The sequence below is a fragment of the Gopherus evgoodei genome, chromosome 16, assembly GCF_007399415.2.
Source record: "Gopherus evgoodei ecotype Sinaloan lineage chromosome 16, rGopEvg1_v1.p, whole genome shotgun sequence".
NCBI lineage: Eukaryota > Metazoa > Chordata > Testudines > Testudinidae > Gopherus > Gopherus evgoodei.
In genome coordinates, this window is record NC_044337.1 from 16,065,665 (window position 1) to 16,085,417 (window position 19,753).

At 40.8% G+C, this 19,753-nt stretch overlaps 1 protein-coding gene across 3 annotated transcripts in view; it reads right to left on the reverse strand.

The window, feature by feature from the left end:
* The window catches only part of MED27 (mediator complex subunit 27), a 156,050-nt gene that overhangs the window by 78,451 nt on the left and 57,846 nt on the right, over positions 1–19,753 (reverse strand). For 2 of the 3 annotated variants that reach the window (XM_030535676.1, XM_030535675.1), the window contains exon 3: positions 19,356–19,486. In XM_030535676.1, coding sequence (XP_030391536.1) covers positions 19,356–19,486 — 131 coding nt within the window. Of the gene's footprint in view, positions 1–16,546; positions 16,709–19,355; positions 19,487–19,753 lie in introns of those variants that run through there. The other variant, XM_030535678.1, reaches the window with a different exon arrangement.

The window sequence follows — 19,753 nt, forward strand, 5'->3', positions numbered from 1 at the left end:
CAGCGGGAGTAATACGCTCAACCACGGCGCGTGCCGGGGAGCCGTCGGGCACCGGATTCGATAGCCCTTGTGGGACTGGAATCGACGGTGCCAATGTTGTCGGTGCCGGGCAAGCCGACTTAGACTAGCCCTCTGGCTGCGGTGCCGTTGGCATGGAAGCAGCCGGAGCAGGAGCTCAACCACGGCGCGTGCCGGGGAGCCGTCAGGCACCGGATTCTACGGCCCTTGCGGGACCGGGATCGACGGTGCCGACGTCATCGGTGCCGCAGCAGGTGTCGGTGCCGGGCGATCCGACGTAGACGAGCTCTCTGGCTGCGGTGCCGTTGGCACGGAAGCAGCAGGAGCAATACGCTCAACCACGGCGCGTGCCGGGGAGCCGTCAGGCACCGGATTCTACGGCCCTTGTGGGACCGGGATCGACGGTGCCGACGCCATCGGTGCCGCAGCAGGTGTTGGTGCCGGGCGATCCGACGTAGACGAGCCCTCTGGCTGCGGTGCCGCTGGCACGGAAGCAGCAGGAGCAATACGCTCAACCACGGCGCGTGCCGGGGAGCCGTCAGGCACCGGATTCTACGGCCCTTGTGGGACCGGGATCGACGGTGCCGACGCCATCGGTGCCGCAGCAGGTGTCGGTGCCGGGCGATCCGACGTAGACGAGCCCTCTGGCTGCGGTGCCGCTGGCACGGAAGCAGCAGGAGCAATACGCTCAACCACGGCGCGTGCCGGGGAGCCGTCAGGCACCGGATTCTACGGCCCTCGTGGGACCGGGATCGACGGTGGCGACGTCGTCGGTGCCGGGCGAGCCATCCTAGACGAGCTCTCTAGCTGTGGTGCAGTTGGCACAGAAGCAGCAGGAGCAGTAAGCTCTACCACGGCGCGAGCCGGGGAGCTGCCAAGCACCGGATTTCGTGGTCCTGGGGGACTGGAATCGACGGAGCCGAAGTCATCGGTGCCTCTGCAGGTGTCGGTGCCGGGTAACGCAACTTAGGCGAGCTCTCTGGCTGCGATGCAGGTGGCACGGAAGCAGCGGGAGCAGGGGGCTCAACCACGGCGCGTGCCGGGGAGCCGCCAGGCACCAGCAGGAATCGTAGACTCTCTCGACCTCGGAAGAAGGGAGCGGTGCCGAGTCGACATCGGTGCCGGCGACGGTCGGTGCCGAAAGGCCTTGGTAGTACCGGCGGGGTCCGGTGCCGAAGAGGCGCTTCTGCCCGCCGCTTGAATATCGCTCGGCGCCCAAGGTGGAGGGGTAAGTGAAAGTCCCGCACCTTTTTGTTCTCGGCTTAAAAGCCTTGCAAATGGGGCACTTATCTGTCAAGTGTGATTCCCTGAGGCACTTCAAACAGGAGTCATGTAGATCTCTCTTCGGCCGCGGCTTCTGGCAGGCCGGGCCCCTTTTAAAACCCGGTGAGCCATGCATGGCTCCGGCACTGGGCTCATGGAAGGGGCTACTTCCTGAACCCCGCTAACTAAACTAACCATGTTAGCAAAGAAAACCCGTATAACCATACAAATATATATATAAAAGGGTTATAACTGCATAATTATATACGAGAAAACGAGTAGCTAGGGAAGTGGAGGTCAGCTAAGCCGCGCTCCACTGTTCCAACGACAGACACGGGCGGTAAGAAGGAACTGAGGAGCGGGTGGGCCGGCAGGAGTATATATGGAGCGCCATGGTGGCGCCACTCTAGGGGGCGACCTGCCGGCCCACTGAGTTGCTAGGGTAAAAGTTTTCCGACGAATGTGCACGCGCGGCGCGTACACCTAACTGGAATGGATATGAGCAATCACTCGAAGAAGAATGTATCTTTTCTTTCTATACCTATCATTCTGGAGGCATTGGTAGACTTAGCTAACATTAAACAAATTGAATGATCCAGTCTTCTCGCATAAATCAAGTAGCATCGTTTGACATTTGCTGAAACAGAAAGGTTCCGAAGAACAAAACACCAAAAAGCAGTGTATTTTCAACACAAAGGAGAAACATGATTTTAGGGTTGAACATTCTGTATGAACATATGGCAATCTCTAAAGTTTGAGAGTTCAAGGGAAAAGAAAATAACTGAGCTTTAGCAAAATAAAATTATCTGCATTCCACATTACATTGTTGCCACAAGACTTTGTAGATTTGTTTTTAAATTGCTTCTGAACAAGCACTAGAACAAGTGTTACACACTGCAACCACCATAATCAGGTGACCCCTTCTGAACTGCAGAAGGTTGCTGAGGAGACAGGGAATGTCAGTACGAGATAGGAATTTAAATGTTGATATACCAGCACACGCTGCTGGGTGAGAATATGGCCAGTACGAGAACTCTGGTATGACAACAATGCTGTGAAACAATGTAGGATCAAGCAAAAGGGCTCCTTCAAAAGGAAACAGAGAAGGAAAATGACAGTGGAGCAGCTTTTCTAAAAAGTACACAGGGACTAAGTCACATATCATAAAAAAAAATCAACAAGGGTTGCCTGCAGACCCATGCAGGACACTTAAAATGTATTCCCCATTTGTATAAAAAGCTTCTTTTCTAGGGACTGCATTGGTATGTCACTTCCTTGCGGCCCCTCCCCTTCTTGGGAGTGGGGAGGGCAGGACATGCAAAACAAAGCATGTGTACCAAAAAATGTTTTTAAAACGGTTAGAAAGTGATGGTCTAAGATCTGTGTTTAAAAGAAAGTTCCCATAAAGTAATAGACTAGAATGCTTCCCCAAGCTTTTTGATTTAACCTCCACCCCCGCGAGTTCCTTGTAAACAAACAAATGCCCGGAGAATGTCCTGCAGTGAAATAAAAAAGTAAGAGAGTTATTTTTAATGTTGAGTACGGGAAGCACATCAAAGCAATTTGCCAACACTGTACCCTTTCTTGTTAAAAGGATATTAAACATTCTTTCTGTAACTATAGTATAGTAATTACTTATGTGGGTTTTCCTTTTGAGTTGTTGTCCAAACTGCAAAAAACTCTCCTTACAATAGGTCTCAACATTGGCTTTGACTTTCATGAAAGGCTAATATGTCTAAGTTTATTACAAGGAGGAATCTAGAACGTCCTTCCATGTCATTAACAATACATATTTTAAGCATCTAAAATGTGTAACTATTTAGTACTATGCTTTTGAAACTCTTTAGCACTGTTTTTGAAACAGCTTTCATTTTAAATCACACACACGTGTTTAAGTGTATTCATCAATAAATAACTTCATTATGTAATATAATTCTGTTCTGTACATTGCAAATAGAATTTTGCCAAGCCACATTTGCTAAACCACAAAATAAAAATTGATGGTTTTTCTCATGTCATTAGTATGAATTAGCGAGGACTTATTCTTTTTTGTTTATTACAGCTGACAACATAACATACTGTGGGGGGAGATGGAAGATTTACTAGCATGCACTGTATCTCCTGGTTAGTATGCAATGGTTTTAATTTAACCCTTTCAAAATGATCTCTCCTGTTAGCAAAATACTACTAAAATAGCAACTGCAAACACTCATGATAAAAAGTAAAACACTCATTTGATGAAATCACAGGCTAAGAGAAAACTTTAATTTTTACTAATTCCTAACAAATTTCCTCTATTATGTCAGTCTGCTCTTCTCTGGCCAATTATTTCAACTACCAGTAGTGGACATTCCAAGAGAAAGGGGCACTGGGGTCTGGAAGGGAGACGGGCCAGCAAAAGGCGAGACATCGGCCGACAGAGGGTGCACCAGAGGATGAAAAGCTAATTCCCTGAACAACCATTGGGAGGCCCCGTGGCGGTGACTCTCGTACCCTTACACTAAGCAATAGCACTTTGCTAATTTGCACTAATGATCAGGAGATCCATTGTGATTTACTGAATTTTACAAGTTAGCAAAAATACTACTTTACTTTTACTTTATAATACTGCATAACATACTAGTGATTGGCGATCCCGCAACATACTAGCAAATATAAATTGTAAAACTAATGTTATTTTTTATATGCATCTCACATCACACACAGATTTCATTAATTAGTTTTACAATAATGTGAGCCCTTCATTACCCTGCTGCCTGCTATGAAATAGTTGAAGAGTAGAGAGGCAATGCTAATATTTTGAGCAGGTTATAATATGCAGTGAAATTCTACCGTATCTTTAATAGAAGTTTCTATATTTAATTGGAACTAAAGAACTTCTAGCTCTCTAGCCTTTTTGTCATATGTACAAATATAAATGACTATCATAAGCAACATTTGGGGTGGAATAGTCAAACCTTCTCTTTGGTCAATCTGTGTTGATCAATGCCTGCTGGTTTTTTGTAATTGCTTTTGTAAGAAAATGTACAGTGGTGCAATTCTTAAATGGGAGTAAAAAAAAAAAATCAGCATTGTTCTGGAGTCACAAAATAAAGAAGATTATTACACAGACTCCTGCTGCAAAATACATCAACACATTAGATTAGATCAAGATTTGAATTAAAAAAATCATACTTCTAAAGCTGCATAGAAAAGCAAAGCAGAAAATTACTTCCTCTTTTCTTCCAGCCACTCATGAGGTGAGACAGACACTTGGGATCAACTTCCCAGCCAGCATAGAGAGAGGTTTAGGGAACTGTTCCCCTTACAGAATCATTCATTGGGATAAGAGTCCTATTTGGATCTTGCACACCTCCTTGGCAGTTCACTCAGCTCTGAATGGGATGTGTGCATTCTCCTGAAGACATACACAACAGATGCACATAGTAGGTGGAGCACTGGGCTAAATCTTACCCAGACATATAATAAATGACATTAATTTTTTTAAACTGTAACCTGGATGTGTTCAAACCTTCAAATAGAACGTGACTTCTCTGACAGTTAAAAATATGAAAAAAGTTTACATTTCTCAAAGCAACCACTTGTTTCAGTACCAGATGCCAAAAATGACTGTCTCTCACTCGCACACAATTCTAACATTCAAATGATTCTTCTGAATTTTATTTTTTCAAACTTCAATAAAAAAATTCTCTCCTTTGGTTTGGAGACTAAGCATTAGAAATGTTATGCCAAAAAAGCTTGTATTTTTATTTCAGGAAAGTAAAGAGGAATTGAAAATAATGCTTTCCAGGACAGGATTCTTGAAATCTTAACTATGGATTGTTATGACTCAATAATATGCAACTGAGTACATAAAAAAATTCTCTGGTTCAGACTATTAGGAATTACCATATTTAATAAATCATCAAATACTTAGTTTGCCACACATACAGTTTTGTTTTATGCACAGTACTCCATATTATCTTAGTAAACATAATGCAGTTTAGTATATACAGTGTAGAATAACAAGCTTGGAAATATGATATATCATTCTGTCATGCTGTTAATTATGAGTTTGACTGAGTAAATTGCACATGGTCCAGAGTACATAGCGCTTTGGCTCTACATTACACCTGGGAAAGGTCAGGGAGGCAGAATTAATCTCAGAGTTCCCTGTATTGCAGAGGTGTGCATTTCTTACTGTGTCCCTTGAAGAATGCAATATCCTCCCAACCCTTTGCTGTCTCTCTTGATCTCCTTGGGGATAAGACTGCATCCCAAAGAGCATACAGAGAAGCTGTCTCGGCTCCTTGCCCCCCATCCCATTCCCAATTCTCCGTTAGGTAAAGGCCAGCCACAATCCGGCTCTAAATCTCAGCTGAAAAGTGGACTGATACAGCCAGACTTTTTGCCACAAGTATTGGGTTTGTGGATTAACAATGAAAATTAGATTTGATAGGATAACAACGATGTGACGGGTTGCCCCGTTAAGATGCCACCTGATGTGCTGAGATACCACTGAGCCCTCCTGTTCTGCCAGCCTGGGCACCCTTTTTACATGTTTTGCTGAGCTATTTGCTATTAAACCTCCTCCAGCACACACACAGGCAGGGCCACATCTAACTGCAGAATGACATAGACACTGAGATCAGCTCTGGGAAGACTCAGCTTAAGGGACTTGCCTCAGCACTAAGGTGTCCATCTCCCTTGGAGTACAGACCCAAAGGGATATTATGAAATCCGCCTCCTCTCTCAATGTAGAGGAAGGTATGCACAGCCTCTTCCCTCCTCCGCCTCCCAACAAAAATTACGAATTGCACGAACTGGGTTATATTATAAACAAGAAATAAGTTTATTAACTATAAAAGGTGAATTTTAAGTGAATATAAGAGATAACAGACAGAACAAAGCAGATTACTGAGCAGGTAAAACAAAATATGCCAGCTAAGCTCAATATACTTAAGAAATGGTTACAAAATGTAATTGCTTACCCTAAATGTTATTTTAGGCAGGTTGCAGTTTCATAGAATATCAGCATTGGAAGGAACCTCAGGAGGTCATCTAGTCCAACCCCCTGCTCAAAGCAGGGCCAATCCCCAGACAGATTTTTGCCCCAGATCCCTAAATGGCCCCCTCAAGGATTGAACTCACAACCCTGGGTTTAGCAGGCCAATGCTCAAACCACTGAGCTATCCCTCCCCCCAGTTTCTGTAACTTAGAGCTCCAGTTATATTTCTTTTCAGACTGGACCCGTCTCAGTCTGGACTTCCTCCTTACCTGCCCCTTCAGGTGTCTTTAGCAGTCATTCTTCTTGGGCAGACAGGCCATGGAGTAGAGCCCTGTCTGCCTTCCTCCCCACCCTGAAATAAGGTTTACATAGGCAAGAATCCTTTGTTTCCCAAACTTGACAAACCCCCCCCCCCATCCCTTTTAGTGGAAAGTTACAAGAAGTGCAAGATAATGTTTAGCATCAGATGACAAGACCACCTGACTTAGGGCTTGTTTACACTGGCACTTTACAGCACTGCAACTTTCTCACTCCGGGGTGTGAAAAAACACCCCCTTGAGCACTGCAAGTTTCAATGCTGTAAAGTGCCAGTGTAAACAGTGCAATAGCCCTGGTAGCTGTGTTCCGAGTGCTGGTAGCTACAACCCTGGTGGAGGTGGGTTTTTTAGAGCACTTGAAGAACTCTCTCCCAGCGCTATGCTGCGACTACACAAGCCACATTAAAGCACTGTCACGGCAGTGCTTTAACATTGCCTATGAAGACGTGCCCTTAATAGTGCCACAATTACGTCCAAGGAAGCCTCCCAGGAGGGAGAGAGATTAGTATCTTCACAGTCTTGTTGTTCCTTCCTAATGGCCCATCAAATCTAATGGCCAGTTGTCTGGTGGGTGTCATCCCAATACACACCCAGTTGTAATTGTTACATAGTCCATGTTCCTAACTTTAGATACACAAATGATACATGAGTACAAATTGGATAATCCCATTCAGTAAATCATATCCTTTCCGATGATATCTTACATGAGCCATCTTGCATAAAGTATGTCAGTTATGTCATATCTATAACAAGCATAATTTCATAAAGAATATGGAGTGTTATGTCAAAAACATGATACCTAAACTCAGAGGTCAGTGATGGAGAAGGCTTACTTGGTCACAGGGTATGTCTACACAGCAAAGAAAAACCCACAGCTAGCCTGTGCCAGTCAACTCGGACTTGCAGGGCTCAGACTACTGGGCAGTTTCACTGCTTCCAGCCTCAGAATTCTGGAACCCTCCAGCCCAAGCCCAGAAGTCTACACAGCAATGAAACAGCCCCATAACCTGAGCCCGCGAGCCTGAGTTCACTGGAGGCCAGTTGTGGGGTTTTCTTTGCTGTGTAGACATACCCATGGAGTCCAATATCAGCCAGTGCAAGACTGGTCCATATACAGTATATTTTCTAATGTTTTGCAATTTTTAAAACTGGAACACACTATTTTCTATTATTTCACATCTGTTCTTTAAAGCATGTTATAGCCATCTAAATCAAAGGTAGGCTTGACAAAAAAAATTAACACAGTCTTAACTGAAAAAGGATAGTCTATGACCTTAGCAGTCTCTGAGATCAAAAAACCAAACTTCCTTCTATCTCTCAGATGTCTCTACGTTGCACAAGTCATGTGCGGTTTCAGAGTTAAATGTGATGAGTCTGAACCAAGTAGAAAAAACACTGACATTTTATATGACAAACCAAGTACAGCTGATTTCAAAACTTACTCTCTTTACTGCAAAAACAAAGTACCGTATATACTCATTTATAAGCTAAATTTTTTTAGCAAAAAAGGGAAGCACCAGAGACAGGGGTCAGCTTATGAACGGATACAGAGAGGGAGAGGTGGGACACAGCCCCTCTCCCCAACAGAGGGAGCAAGGAGAGGCAGCGCAGCCAGCAGAGCCAGAAGGGAAGAGGTGGGGTTTTATAATAAGATCTGGTCCTGCTCTAGGAAAAAGTTTCAAAACCTTTACCTAAGACAATTTGAAAAAGTTGATTTCACAGGATAGGACCAAAGAATATAGAATTTACCTCAAAACTTAAAATGCTCATTTCAGTGGTTGCTAATGGCACTCAAATATTGTCAGTACTAATTTCTAATTTACTTCATGAAACTATCATAATGGTAGCTGTCTGCTTGTTAATAATTCTTTATTATATTTCAGACACTTTAGAAGTATTCGCTTAGCGACCCACTGTTCTCTGAGCAGGGGTTAGCATATCATTATATTGTGGTTTTCCTTTAAAGAAATAAAATATAACTTTCAAAAGTAATTCTTGGATTCCCTTAATAAACTGAAGTACTCAACCACTACAATTTAATTACAAAACCCTAATTTAGAGGTCCACCTCTCTAATCCACTAAAAGCTATCTGTACATACCAGTGATAATTTCCAAGATTTAACAAGTATGAAATCAGTGACAAAGATACACTAAGTACGGTATGTGTATATTAGCTTCTGACTACTGAAAGATGTAGATGTAGATGTAGATAAGCATGATTCAGTGAGGAAAACACCTTTGTTCCATTTGCACTGTAGTATACAGACATGGACACAAAGTCTGAAATTCCTGACTTTTTTTGCTGTCCTACGCCCTCCCCCTCCCCCCCCGAAAGGTCACATATATGGAATTACTCCATACATACATGCATGCCTACCAACTAGAAAGTCTATAGGACACATCAACATTTTAAACTCATAGTTCTGCTCTCTATGCATCCAGTGGCAGACTTTTCTCTAGCCCAGTAAAAGCCTACAATGCCAATTCAAAACAGCCTTTCAGCACTAAAACTTTTGTCGTTCAAGGGTGTGAAAAAACACCCCCCGAGCCACAAAAGTTTTAGCGCTGAAAAGCGCGAGTATAAACAGCACTTTATCGCTGGGAGCAAGCTACCACCACTTGTCAAGGGTGGGGTTTTTTTAAATCGCCAGGAGAGCTCTCCCCTGGTGATAAAACATGTCTACACTGCCCATGTCACAGCCATGGCTGCACTGTAACGTGAGTAGTGTAGACAATCAGGTACTCACAAAAGCCATGGTGAAACTAGAAAATATTTCAGTCTATTTGTCAAAGCACTTGCAGATCTTATTTCAAAGCAAGTGAAAAATATTTAACAGAATTACTATTTATTATAATGCTCTGGATAAAAACAGTGCAAACCCATTGGCTAATAACAGCTCTCTTGGTGAAAGTAAAAGGTATTTAACAAGTTGATGAAGCAAAATAGTCAGCACAGAAATGTTTGCAGTCACTTTCTATTCAGGCTTCTGCAGAGTGGTTTTAGGAATACAATTACCGGAATTTATCATGAAAGTGCACAAATATTTTTTGAATACACATATATCAGCATGCCAATTAATGATTAATAAAGTGCCCTCATCCTATGGTACTGCACTGCAACTTACACAAAAATAGCTCCACTCAACACCATCTGAAGGAAATCTAGTTAATTAGTTTACCAAAGAGAATGAGAAAAAAAGTTTGACATGATCCAAACCATGGATACTCATGAAGAGACCAAATATTAAGGTAAATAACATAGCTACATAGTGCAAGATTTATATACTGAAACGTAACAAACCTTTCCATGTAAATCACTGCCGTCTTGCACTATAAGTACCTAACTTTTAATCTTTTTCATATAAAAAAAGATTACTTTGGGAAGCAAGAGAGTCACTGAATTGGAGCAGCACATATCTTTTTACGGTTCTGGTTGCACTGACTTGCAAGGGTAAAGATAAAGGAATATTGTGAGAAACTTAAACATGACTGAGGATATTAATTGAGCTCCTAGTATTGAAAGTTATTGGAAACTGATCTCTTCCTTATTAATGCAATTCCCCTTCATGTACAAAAAGGTATCTCTATGTTCCAGAATGCAAACAGTGTTTTAATCTTTAATTACATTCTCAACTTTAACTCTTCTGGAGAGAAGTATAGACATGGGCTTGAGGATTATTTCTTTATTGCATATCATCTCTCTGGTATTTAATGAATATTGTCACTTAATACAGCCCTGACAGTAGGGGCAAAGCAGAACTTTAGAATTGTACAAGGAACTCTGGATGACTTTTCCCAGAAAAGCAACAAAAGTTACTGCCACAGACTTCTAGCTCTTTCTTGAATAGTTTTAAAGTAAACCTTTCCAAAAGTTAAATTTGATACTAAACATCAGACTGCTCTTTATAGAATGATGTAATAAGTGTTGGAGTACCATTCATACTATTAGTTAGGGTTATGTAAGGACTTCCATTATAAATGTCCCTTTTCCCAAAGATTTATAAATTTAACTGTCACAATTAGCTGGGAATCTGAAATTATTTAGTTCAATCCAGGAATTACTGGAAGTAATTTTGTGGACTGTATAATTTAAAAAGGTCAGACTTCAAGATCATAATGGTCTCTTCTGGCCTTAAAAAAATATGAAAGTTTATCTGCTTGGACATTATTTGTACTCATTTAAAAAAAATAATCTGTTTTTGAAATACACAGAATGTTGTTAGAATATATATGGAATAAGAAAAGATCAAGAGTGAGTACAGATTCTTTGTACAGACCCATTAAACAGGCAAACTTGCTGTTCCAAATATTCTATGGTACTATGTGGTGGACTGGCGGCACTCTAACCCAGACCACACTAGGTCTTTCTTGAACAAGAAAATTGCAGCACTGTAGACATCTCTAGACTACCATGCATTAAGAAAAAAAACACGCCTTCCAAAAATTTACGTATATCCTTTACCAATGGCCACTCTATGGGTTTAGGATAGAACTAGAGATGAGATGAGTTCTTTTCCCTCCCCAATGACACCCACGGCAAATAACCCAGATCTTAATCCAGAACATGAACCAGCATTTCCAAGACTGGGAGACCCATGGAATATACTCTGTTGGTGAGCTATTCAGTAAAGAAACTTTTCTGACTTATTAAGAGATCAAAACTAATTTCACCTGACCCACTCTCTCTCGGTACCAGTACATTTTCTATTTAAATGAGTCATTTTCCTGGCCCTGTTTCATACAAAGTAGATTAAAGGCCTAAATTTAGATTCTGAGAAACTTTCACTCACTTAGTTCAGATGCTTTCTTTGTCAGTTTAGGAAATATATTGGTAACATTTATATTCCAGTGTAAGCAAAAAGCCCTAAAGCAAAACAAAAAACAAACAAAAAAAAAAGATACCACACATCGAAACAAAAACAAAATAAAAAACTTTACTCCTCATTTATACTCAGACCTTTCTGTCAATTGAACCATGAGCCAGAGAGTTCTGAGCAAATAAAAACCTATTTTCCCAATACAATGAATGTCATAATGGAAGACCCTAAACATACAAAGTGGTGAAAATCACAACCACTATACTAGAGAATAATTTAAACTTTAGATACTGTTTCAGTTCTAGGAAAGAACTGAACTGAAGTACTGAAAAACCACTATCTATAAAGCTAAACAAACTATTGGGTCTAGTCTTTATTTGATACCCCTAAAAAAATATCATTAATACTAAGAGACCATCCTGTGTTTGCCAACAAGTATAACTCCAAGAATAAAGAAAGTGAGCTCACTGTGGTTACCCTGTTCTCTCTTCACCATATCACAGTGTTTGATGCTGATCTTGTTTCTCAGCTGTGCAGTAACACATCTGAGTGTCTGCTGTGCTCTCAGAAGGGCTGTGCATTGGCATGGAGCACCTTCCTAAGACTGCTTTCAGCGGTACTGAAATCCGCATGCTATGATGTGTGCATTCCAGGAGTAGGGATCCTTGGAGCCAATTTAATGAGTGAAAATTTACTTTCAACATATAATGCCAAAAGAAATAATACAAAAGTCACTGTTTCCTGTTAGATTTTTGAAAACTAGAGTTGTGGTCCTAGTTTTCAAAGGTGCTGGGTTCATCTAACTTCCAGTTGTCTTCATGGGAGTTGAAGGTGTTCAGCACCTCTGAAAATCAGGTCATTAATTTCTTCAGCAGAAGGAAGGAAAAATACAAGAAGTTTGTTAAGTTAAATATGTCTCCAGTGGAACGAAGGAGAAATCCCGTTAGAACGGAGGAGGGTAGAAAGAAGCACATCACTAGCCATGTATGAGAGGAGTAGCCATGTTAGTCTGGATCTGTAAAAGCAGCAAAGAGTCCTGCTTTTACAGATCCAGACTAAAGGTTGGTCTATAAGGTACCACAAGACTCTTTGCTGCTATCACTAGCCACGTTCTTTTGTAGATCTCTACTATCAGAAGAGAAAGATGGACCACCACCATAACATTCTTCCCCCCTCCCATTCAACTGCTAAAGAAATCTGCTACTTGAAAGCAAACAATACTAGAGGGCTCCTGTCAAGACTCAACAATAACAGAGCAAAAGCAGTTACTTACCTGCACAGTAATTATTGTTCATTGAGATGTGGGTGTAGAGGTGTATACCACTCAGTGGTTCATACACCAAGCACATCAAACTCCGGTAACTGCTTAACAGCACCTGTCCAGCTGAAACTCATGCCTTTCAGGGCCACAGACCTTCCCATGGCTATATAAGGGCAGTGCCTCCCTGACCCACCTCTCTTCCTTCACACCAGAATCCAAGGCTAATGATGCCAATGTAGAAGGGGACGGTGGGTGGAATATGCATCTTCACCCACATCTTGAACAGCAACAATTATAGTACAGTTAGCAAACATTTTTCTCCTTCAAGTTGTTGCAGATGTGTATTCCACTCAGGTGATTCAAAACCTGTAACTGGAGGAGTTGGGGCTCAGAGACTAACTGAAAAACGATCGTAAAACCACCTTCTCGAAGTAAAAGTATGTGCTGAAGACCAGATAGCTGCTCTGCAAATGTCTAATATAGAAACAGCACTGAGGAACGCAACCAAAGCGGATTTGGCTCTAGTTGAATGAGCTGCCAGTCTCTGAAGTGGTGTAGACTAAGGTACTCCACATGCTGCAGTACTGGAGGAAGTAATCCACCTAAAGACTGTGTGCATGGAAACTGACTAACCCTTTACTTGCTCTCCATAAGAGAGACAATTGAGATAAATGACTGAACAGAGAATGCCAAACACGGTCTCACATTCAGTACATGATAGAGCTGTTCCTCTGTATTAAAATGCAGTTTAGGATAGAATACAGGTTAATATATGTTTGGTTAAGGTGAAGCCGTGACACCACTTTACACATGAATTTTGGATGCTGCCTTAGCACCATATTTATCCTTGAAAAATTCTGTATAGAGAAGTCCTGCCATGAGAGCCTGCAACTCACTCACCCTCTTTGAGGGAGTTATGGCTATGAGGAAAGCTGCCTTCTGGCAAAGAAAGGACAGATAGCAGATTACCAAGGGCTCAAACAGAAGACCCATGAGAGCAACTGGCACTGTATTAAGGGCCCAGAGTGGTGCTGTTTCTTTAAGAGGAGGGAAGAGACAGATTAGCCCTTTAAAAAATGTACTTACCTGGAATTTAGGAAAAAAAAAATGGATTTCACACACTTGAGTGGAATACGTATCTGCAACCACTCAAAAAACTGGCAACACTTACATGACACTTCACATAGTATGTAGCCTGTGTTTTAAGTTTAGGGATTCCTGAAAGTTTGTACACCACATGCCTTTCCATAAGAAATAAATGATGGCTTCGCTAAATAGATGGTTGTACCTCCTTTTAAACAGACGAGAAACCTTCAACTTCTGACAATACTCAGCCACAGTCAAATTTATAGCCATATATATGTCATGCTGATCCCTCAATATGTACATCTTTCAAGAGTAATTAAGAGTAACCCATCCCAGCCCAAATTAATGTCAAAACGTATGAATAAATCTACCAGTTAATTCTGTTTTCCTTGCAATTGTTTGTTCCACTAGGAAAAAATATTTTAGATTACTATTTCTTTCTATTGGCAGTTTTCTAATGAATATTTATTCAAATAAATGGAATATTCTATATTTGAACCAGCTACATTTAGCTGCACTAGAGAGGCATATTCAGAAGCCTTTCTGGTATGCAGCTCAGAACTGTAAGGATTTAAAACACTGAAGGCATTATTGAGTAAACATGTTGTTGCTAGGCAAAAAAACATGTGTAATAGGTTCTGGTTGAAATGTAGCTTGCTAAAGTAGTTTAGAAACGCTATAATAGTTAGGCTATTTGTGATGTGCTGTAACACACTGTGCCACCATATCTGGGAGACTCAAGTTTTGAATTGCCAGCTTCACAAGAGAATGTAACTAATTGGATATAATTAGTCTTTGAGATACAATGCCAACATGAAAGGCCTTCAAAAAATTCTTTATCCATGTCATTATCCATCTTACTTCCTGAGCTGCAGGGTAGTATTTTCCTGGTATTCCTTTTCTGTCTGACATCGATTACTGCATCGGGATAGAACTGTACCTGAATTCATGAAACATCTGGTCCTCGCGCTCAGGAATGGCTCATTCAATTTTTCAACAGAGTTCTGAGGGAATCCAGACTGCCTAGAGCCTGACACCAAGCAAAGGTCATTGCCTTGCTGAAACCTGGGAAAGACCTACACTTGCCTTTGAGCTGAAGACAATTTCACTTTTAAGCATTTGCTTTAAAGGTCCTTGAGTATCTGCTTTTGCAAAGAATTTCACCATCTGTGGAAGGCATGCTGGCACCAGAGCAAGCTGGTTTTCATCGCAGTTATAGACTATGACTAGTACATGTGATCAAGTGCTGGCACTTACAACTTGGAATTCATTTTTTTTTAAATCAAACATAAGCTGAAGATTGTTCAGTTTTCCTTGATATGACCATGGCATACAATATGGTTTGGCACATGGGCCTTTTGGTGGAATTGTCTAGAACTGTACCAACTTGGTTAATATGTGCAGTGGCTCTGTTTTTGAGAAACTGCAATTTCTGTGTGCATATTGATGAGAGAACAAGGGCTTGGAGGCACCAGAAGAACGGCCCCCTGCAAGAATAAGTAATATCTCTAAGATTACTCAACTTATATTCAAATAACCTACAATATACCAGGTCTCACAATTTATGCAGATGACGTATGCTTCGGCACTCAGTCACACTCCTTTGACATACTTAAGCATGTTCTGAATGCAGATCTGACGGCTACAGCCAATTATTGTCATTGGAGGTGCCTGATACCAAATGGAATAAGACTGTGTCAAGTGTCTTACACATACATAATGCACAAGCGGGCAGAGAGCTGAACATAGTTCTCAGTGGTCAGCGAATAAAGCATAGTTCACGCCTGGTCCATCTAGGTGTCACATTGGAATGAACTCTTACATATTGTGACCATCTTACAAAGAAAGCAACTAAGGTCAAAATGTGCAACAACCTGCTTGGAAAATTGGACGGAACAACATGGGGCACCAACACCCAAACGTTACGCACTTCAGCCTTGGCACTCTGTTATTCAGTGGCGGATATTGCGCTCAAGTATCGGCTTGCTCATCTCACACAAAGATGGTTGGTGTGCAATTTAATTCCACGATGCAGGGACACTTAAATCTACTGCTCTACCATGGTTACTGGTTCTCTGCAATACTGCTCTGCCGAGTGGTCACAGAGAGGAAAGCATAGCAAAACTTGTGACAAAATTGTGTGATATGCCACATTTACCCTTAATTAAAGACTTGTTTAATCCACAATATGGTGGTCTGCCCTTGCATCAGCAGTTGCGGACAAGTTTACTAGGTGAAGGATTTATGGTAGAGGATACATGGAGAGCTTCATTATCTCCAGAGAAAGTAACAAATAATTATCTTGTCTCGGACCCCATGCATCATCAACCCAGGTATGATTTACCACAAAGGCAATGGAGACTTCCGAGCTAGTTTCCTACTGGACATGTAATTTGTAGTGCTGTGGAATTTTGGTGGCATTTTAGTGACAGTCTACTATGTCAATGTGGGCAGCCATGAGACACATTTTTGAGCACTGCAAAAATTACTCAACTTCCTGGAATTCTTCTAGCCTTGAACATCATTGATACGAATGCTGTGGCTTGGTTTAACCAAGTTGCATAAACCCAATAAACTCAGCTGTGTTGCTGTGTGTTCCAACTTGGACTTGCTTCCCTGAAACAACAAACTGAAGTGCAAAACTAGTTTTATTTCCCCTTGCACTATGAAAAACTTCAGGTAATGCTACTGCTCTGAATAACATTTCAGTGTTACTGAATCCCTACAGACAATGCTACTAAAGACATGCAACTTAATTTAATATTTTTACTGAAACAAGAATATTTGACAAAATAAAAAAACAAACACTTATTTATTCAAATACGCAATAGATACAAGATATCTGAATTTCCATGGTATAAAGAACAGCAAAGTGGTGGGAAGAATTCTACACTTCCTAAAATGCCTTTTCAAGGAAACATCTGGTTTGTGCTGAAGATTCTTCTCAAACTGCTTCTGCTGTTATGAAGAATGAGGAAAAATGAGAAGGGAGAACTCATTATACCCATGAAATTGTAGCACAACTGGGACAACATAATCCATTTGTCACTCCATTTTTAAACTTTGAGGCAAGATATCAGATTAAGCATAACAATGGACAGTCAAATACAAAAACATCAGAAAGAACAAGCAGATCAAATATTGATTAATTAATGTAGCACAACATGTAGTCATCTTAATCCATGGAAATGCAATTATATGTTCACTATTAGAGAAACCAGAATTACTGCAGATTGTCTGCAATGGCACCACAGCATGTGGTTATACAATATGCATACAACAACTGAGGCATCAACTGATCTCCCGACATGCAACATATTTGAGTAAGCTTTTTTTCCCCTCTTTTTTTTCAAAACTGAGAATATTTGAGCACCTGGAAAGATAGCACAGAAAGGAAACTTTCTCACCCCAACTGGAAAATATTAATAATGTAGCCTTTTACCTCAATAATCCTTCAACTGCTGAAATTTATTTTGTTGGCCCTGAATCACTAATCACAAGCAGGAAGGAATCTGAATAAGAGATGTTCCCAGGATGATATCGCTATGCCAGCAAGTTTACTGGGTGAGGGAATCACGTTTTCAAACAACTGCAACTTTCAAATCAGACACCTCAAACTTTCCACAATTCTGTTCTCACCACTGGCCAAAGCAGTTAGATATCCAGCCAATGGGCCTGATCCAGCCCTCATGATGAATTTATGTGGTCCATGGGAAATATTTAGAAACTGCATATACCCAGCTTCCACTGGAGATAAAAAAAAAAAAAAAACTTTCTAATCCTCATGATTGAGAAGAAAACCTTTCAAACATGAATCAAGTATAACAGATGCAGTACTGTCTGAATCTGCAGACAGCCTGCAAGATGTGAACTTCCTGCCTACCAATAATCTCACTGGCATGTTGATTCTGAAGCCTAATGATCCAAAGTGTAAACATTAACTTTTTCATTGCTTATTTTAGTGGCAGAATGGGGCAGAAGTGGGAGTAAACCTAAGGGTAAGACTAGGAATTGGAAGTTGATGCAGGAGGGAAATTCAGAAAGAAGAAACGAGAATTCACACAAGAACAGTGAAAAGAGAGAGAACAGAAAGGTTAATGAAGAAGGAAGAGGGGGGAAAAAAAGTGAGGTGGTAGAGAACAGAAATCTAGCTGATTCTTAAGGTGAGTATATTTTCCACTTGAGTGATGCTGACTGTGGCAATAAGGTATTGAACAAACAACAATAATATGACAGTAACTACAAGTTTAGTTACTACACTAAGGCTCTATTCTACGCATGATATACTCTGGTCACATTTAAAGGCTTTCCTCTGCAACCAAGGAGGTTAGAAACATGAATTAAAAAACAAACAACAACAACAAGCTGAGATTTTTCCATAAATCACAGGATTTCAGAAGCTGGGGCTATGAGGAAAAACAACAAATATCATAAGACTCACAATAAAATTGAGAGAATTGGCAACACAATACTCTAGTCCATGAACCATAATTAAAAATTGAATTTGTCTTTCTCTACCAAACAAATTTGACTCCTCTGCCAAAGAAATGCACACATTCAATGAAAGTCTACCCAAGTTACCACTGCAGTTTGAAGTCAATGCAGTTACATTGATATAACAGAGTGATATTTGGCCCTACATCATTTAATTTTGCTAAAGCAGCCTTTTTAACCATCCTGCTATTGATATATTGGTACGGAGATACAACAGTTGATAGATTTTTTAATTACTAGCTGTTTAAAGTTACTATACAAGGAGAAAACTCTGCTGATTGCACTTTGCTCTCATTTAATTTTATCTTAAGAAAGCTTGGATTACCTTTAGGTCCAGCACTGCCTCAGTGCCACTGACTCCAGTGACAAGAGAGAAGTAATACAATATTTATACATCAGTGGATCCTGTTCTATGTGAAAGGCAGCAGTACATTTTTACCAGCTACAAGGATGTTCAGGACCCGGAATAATCACTTAACACTTCATTTCCTACTATAATAATAATTTTCTTATACATAACTAAATATTTTAAACAGTTTACTCATTTATAAGACTAGTTGTGGGTGTCAGTGTTTCTGGCATCACAACACAGACTGCCTAGAGTGCTGTTGTCTATTTCCATAAACATTTTCTAGGTGTCCTCATAGTTGCTTGTCACCTGTAAAGGAGGTTTCAATCCAATGAAAAATTAACATATGGTGAACAGATGGACTAAGAACAGGCATTTGTCAGGAAAGTACTAGCACCAAAGACTTTTTGGCTCCAGTCTTTTAGGACCTTCTGAAAAGACCTACTCAAATCTCCTAGTCACTGATCAGTTAATGAAGAATCTTGCTTCAATGTCAATCTGATCCTGCAAAAAATACTTTCAAGGCCAACTGGAAAGAATTCCTGTAATTCAGATTTGTTGTTAGAGTCCAAAGTAATATTCAGTGAGACTGACAGGCAGCAATACATTTTTTTCGTGATACCCGTAGTCCCCATCCAGTTACTGGTCTCACTCCTCCACAGAGCAAGCCCATAGCAAAAGCCACTTAATATTAAAAGGTTTTAATTTAAAAATAATACACATAACACAATAAGAACTCTCTCAAAATGTTCCACTACTTACTGAGGTGGTAAAACAAGAGTTGTAGGTTGGGCTTTTGGTCTCCGTTTTGCAGATACTCCCATCTGGTTGGCAGAACGTTTCAAAGACTGTTGATTCAAAAGGCCAGACGCTAACCCTGCATGGTACTGCAACTAGAGAGCAAAGAGGCAATGCATTAAAAATCCTCCGATTTGCCCACACAACAGCTACTTGCTGCTAGTAAGACAGCAACTAATACTTTGCATTTTACAGCACCATCCATACAAGTACTTTATAAATATTAAATACAATTTACACTGTATAACAGGTCCATGAGGAAGGTAGATATTCCCCTTTTATAGACAAGGAAACTAAGCCACAGAGGCTAAGTAACTTGACCAAGATAACAGCAGTTCTGCAAGTGAGCCAGTAACAGAATC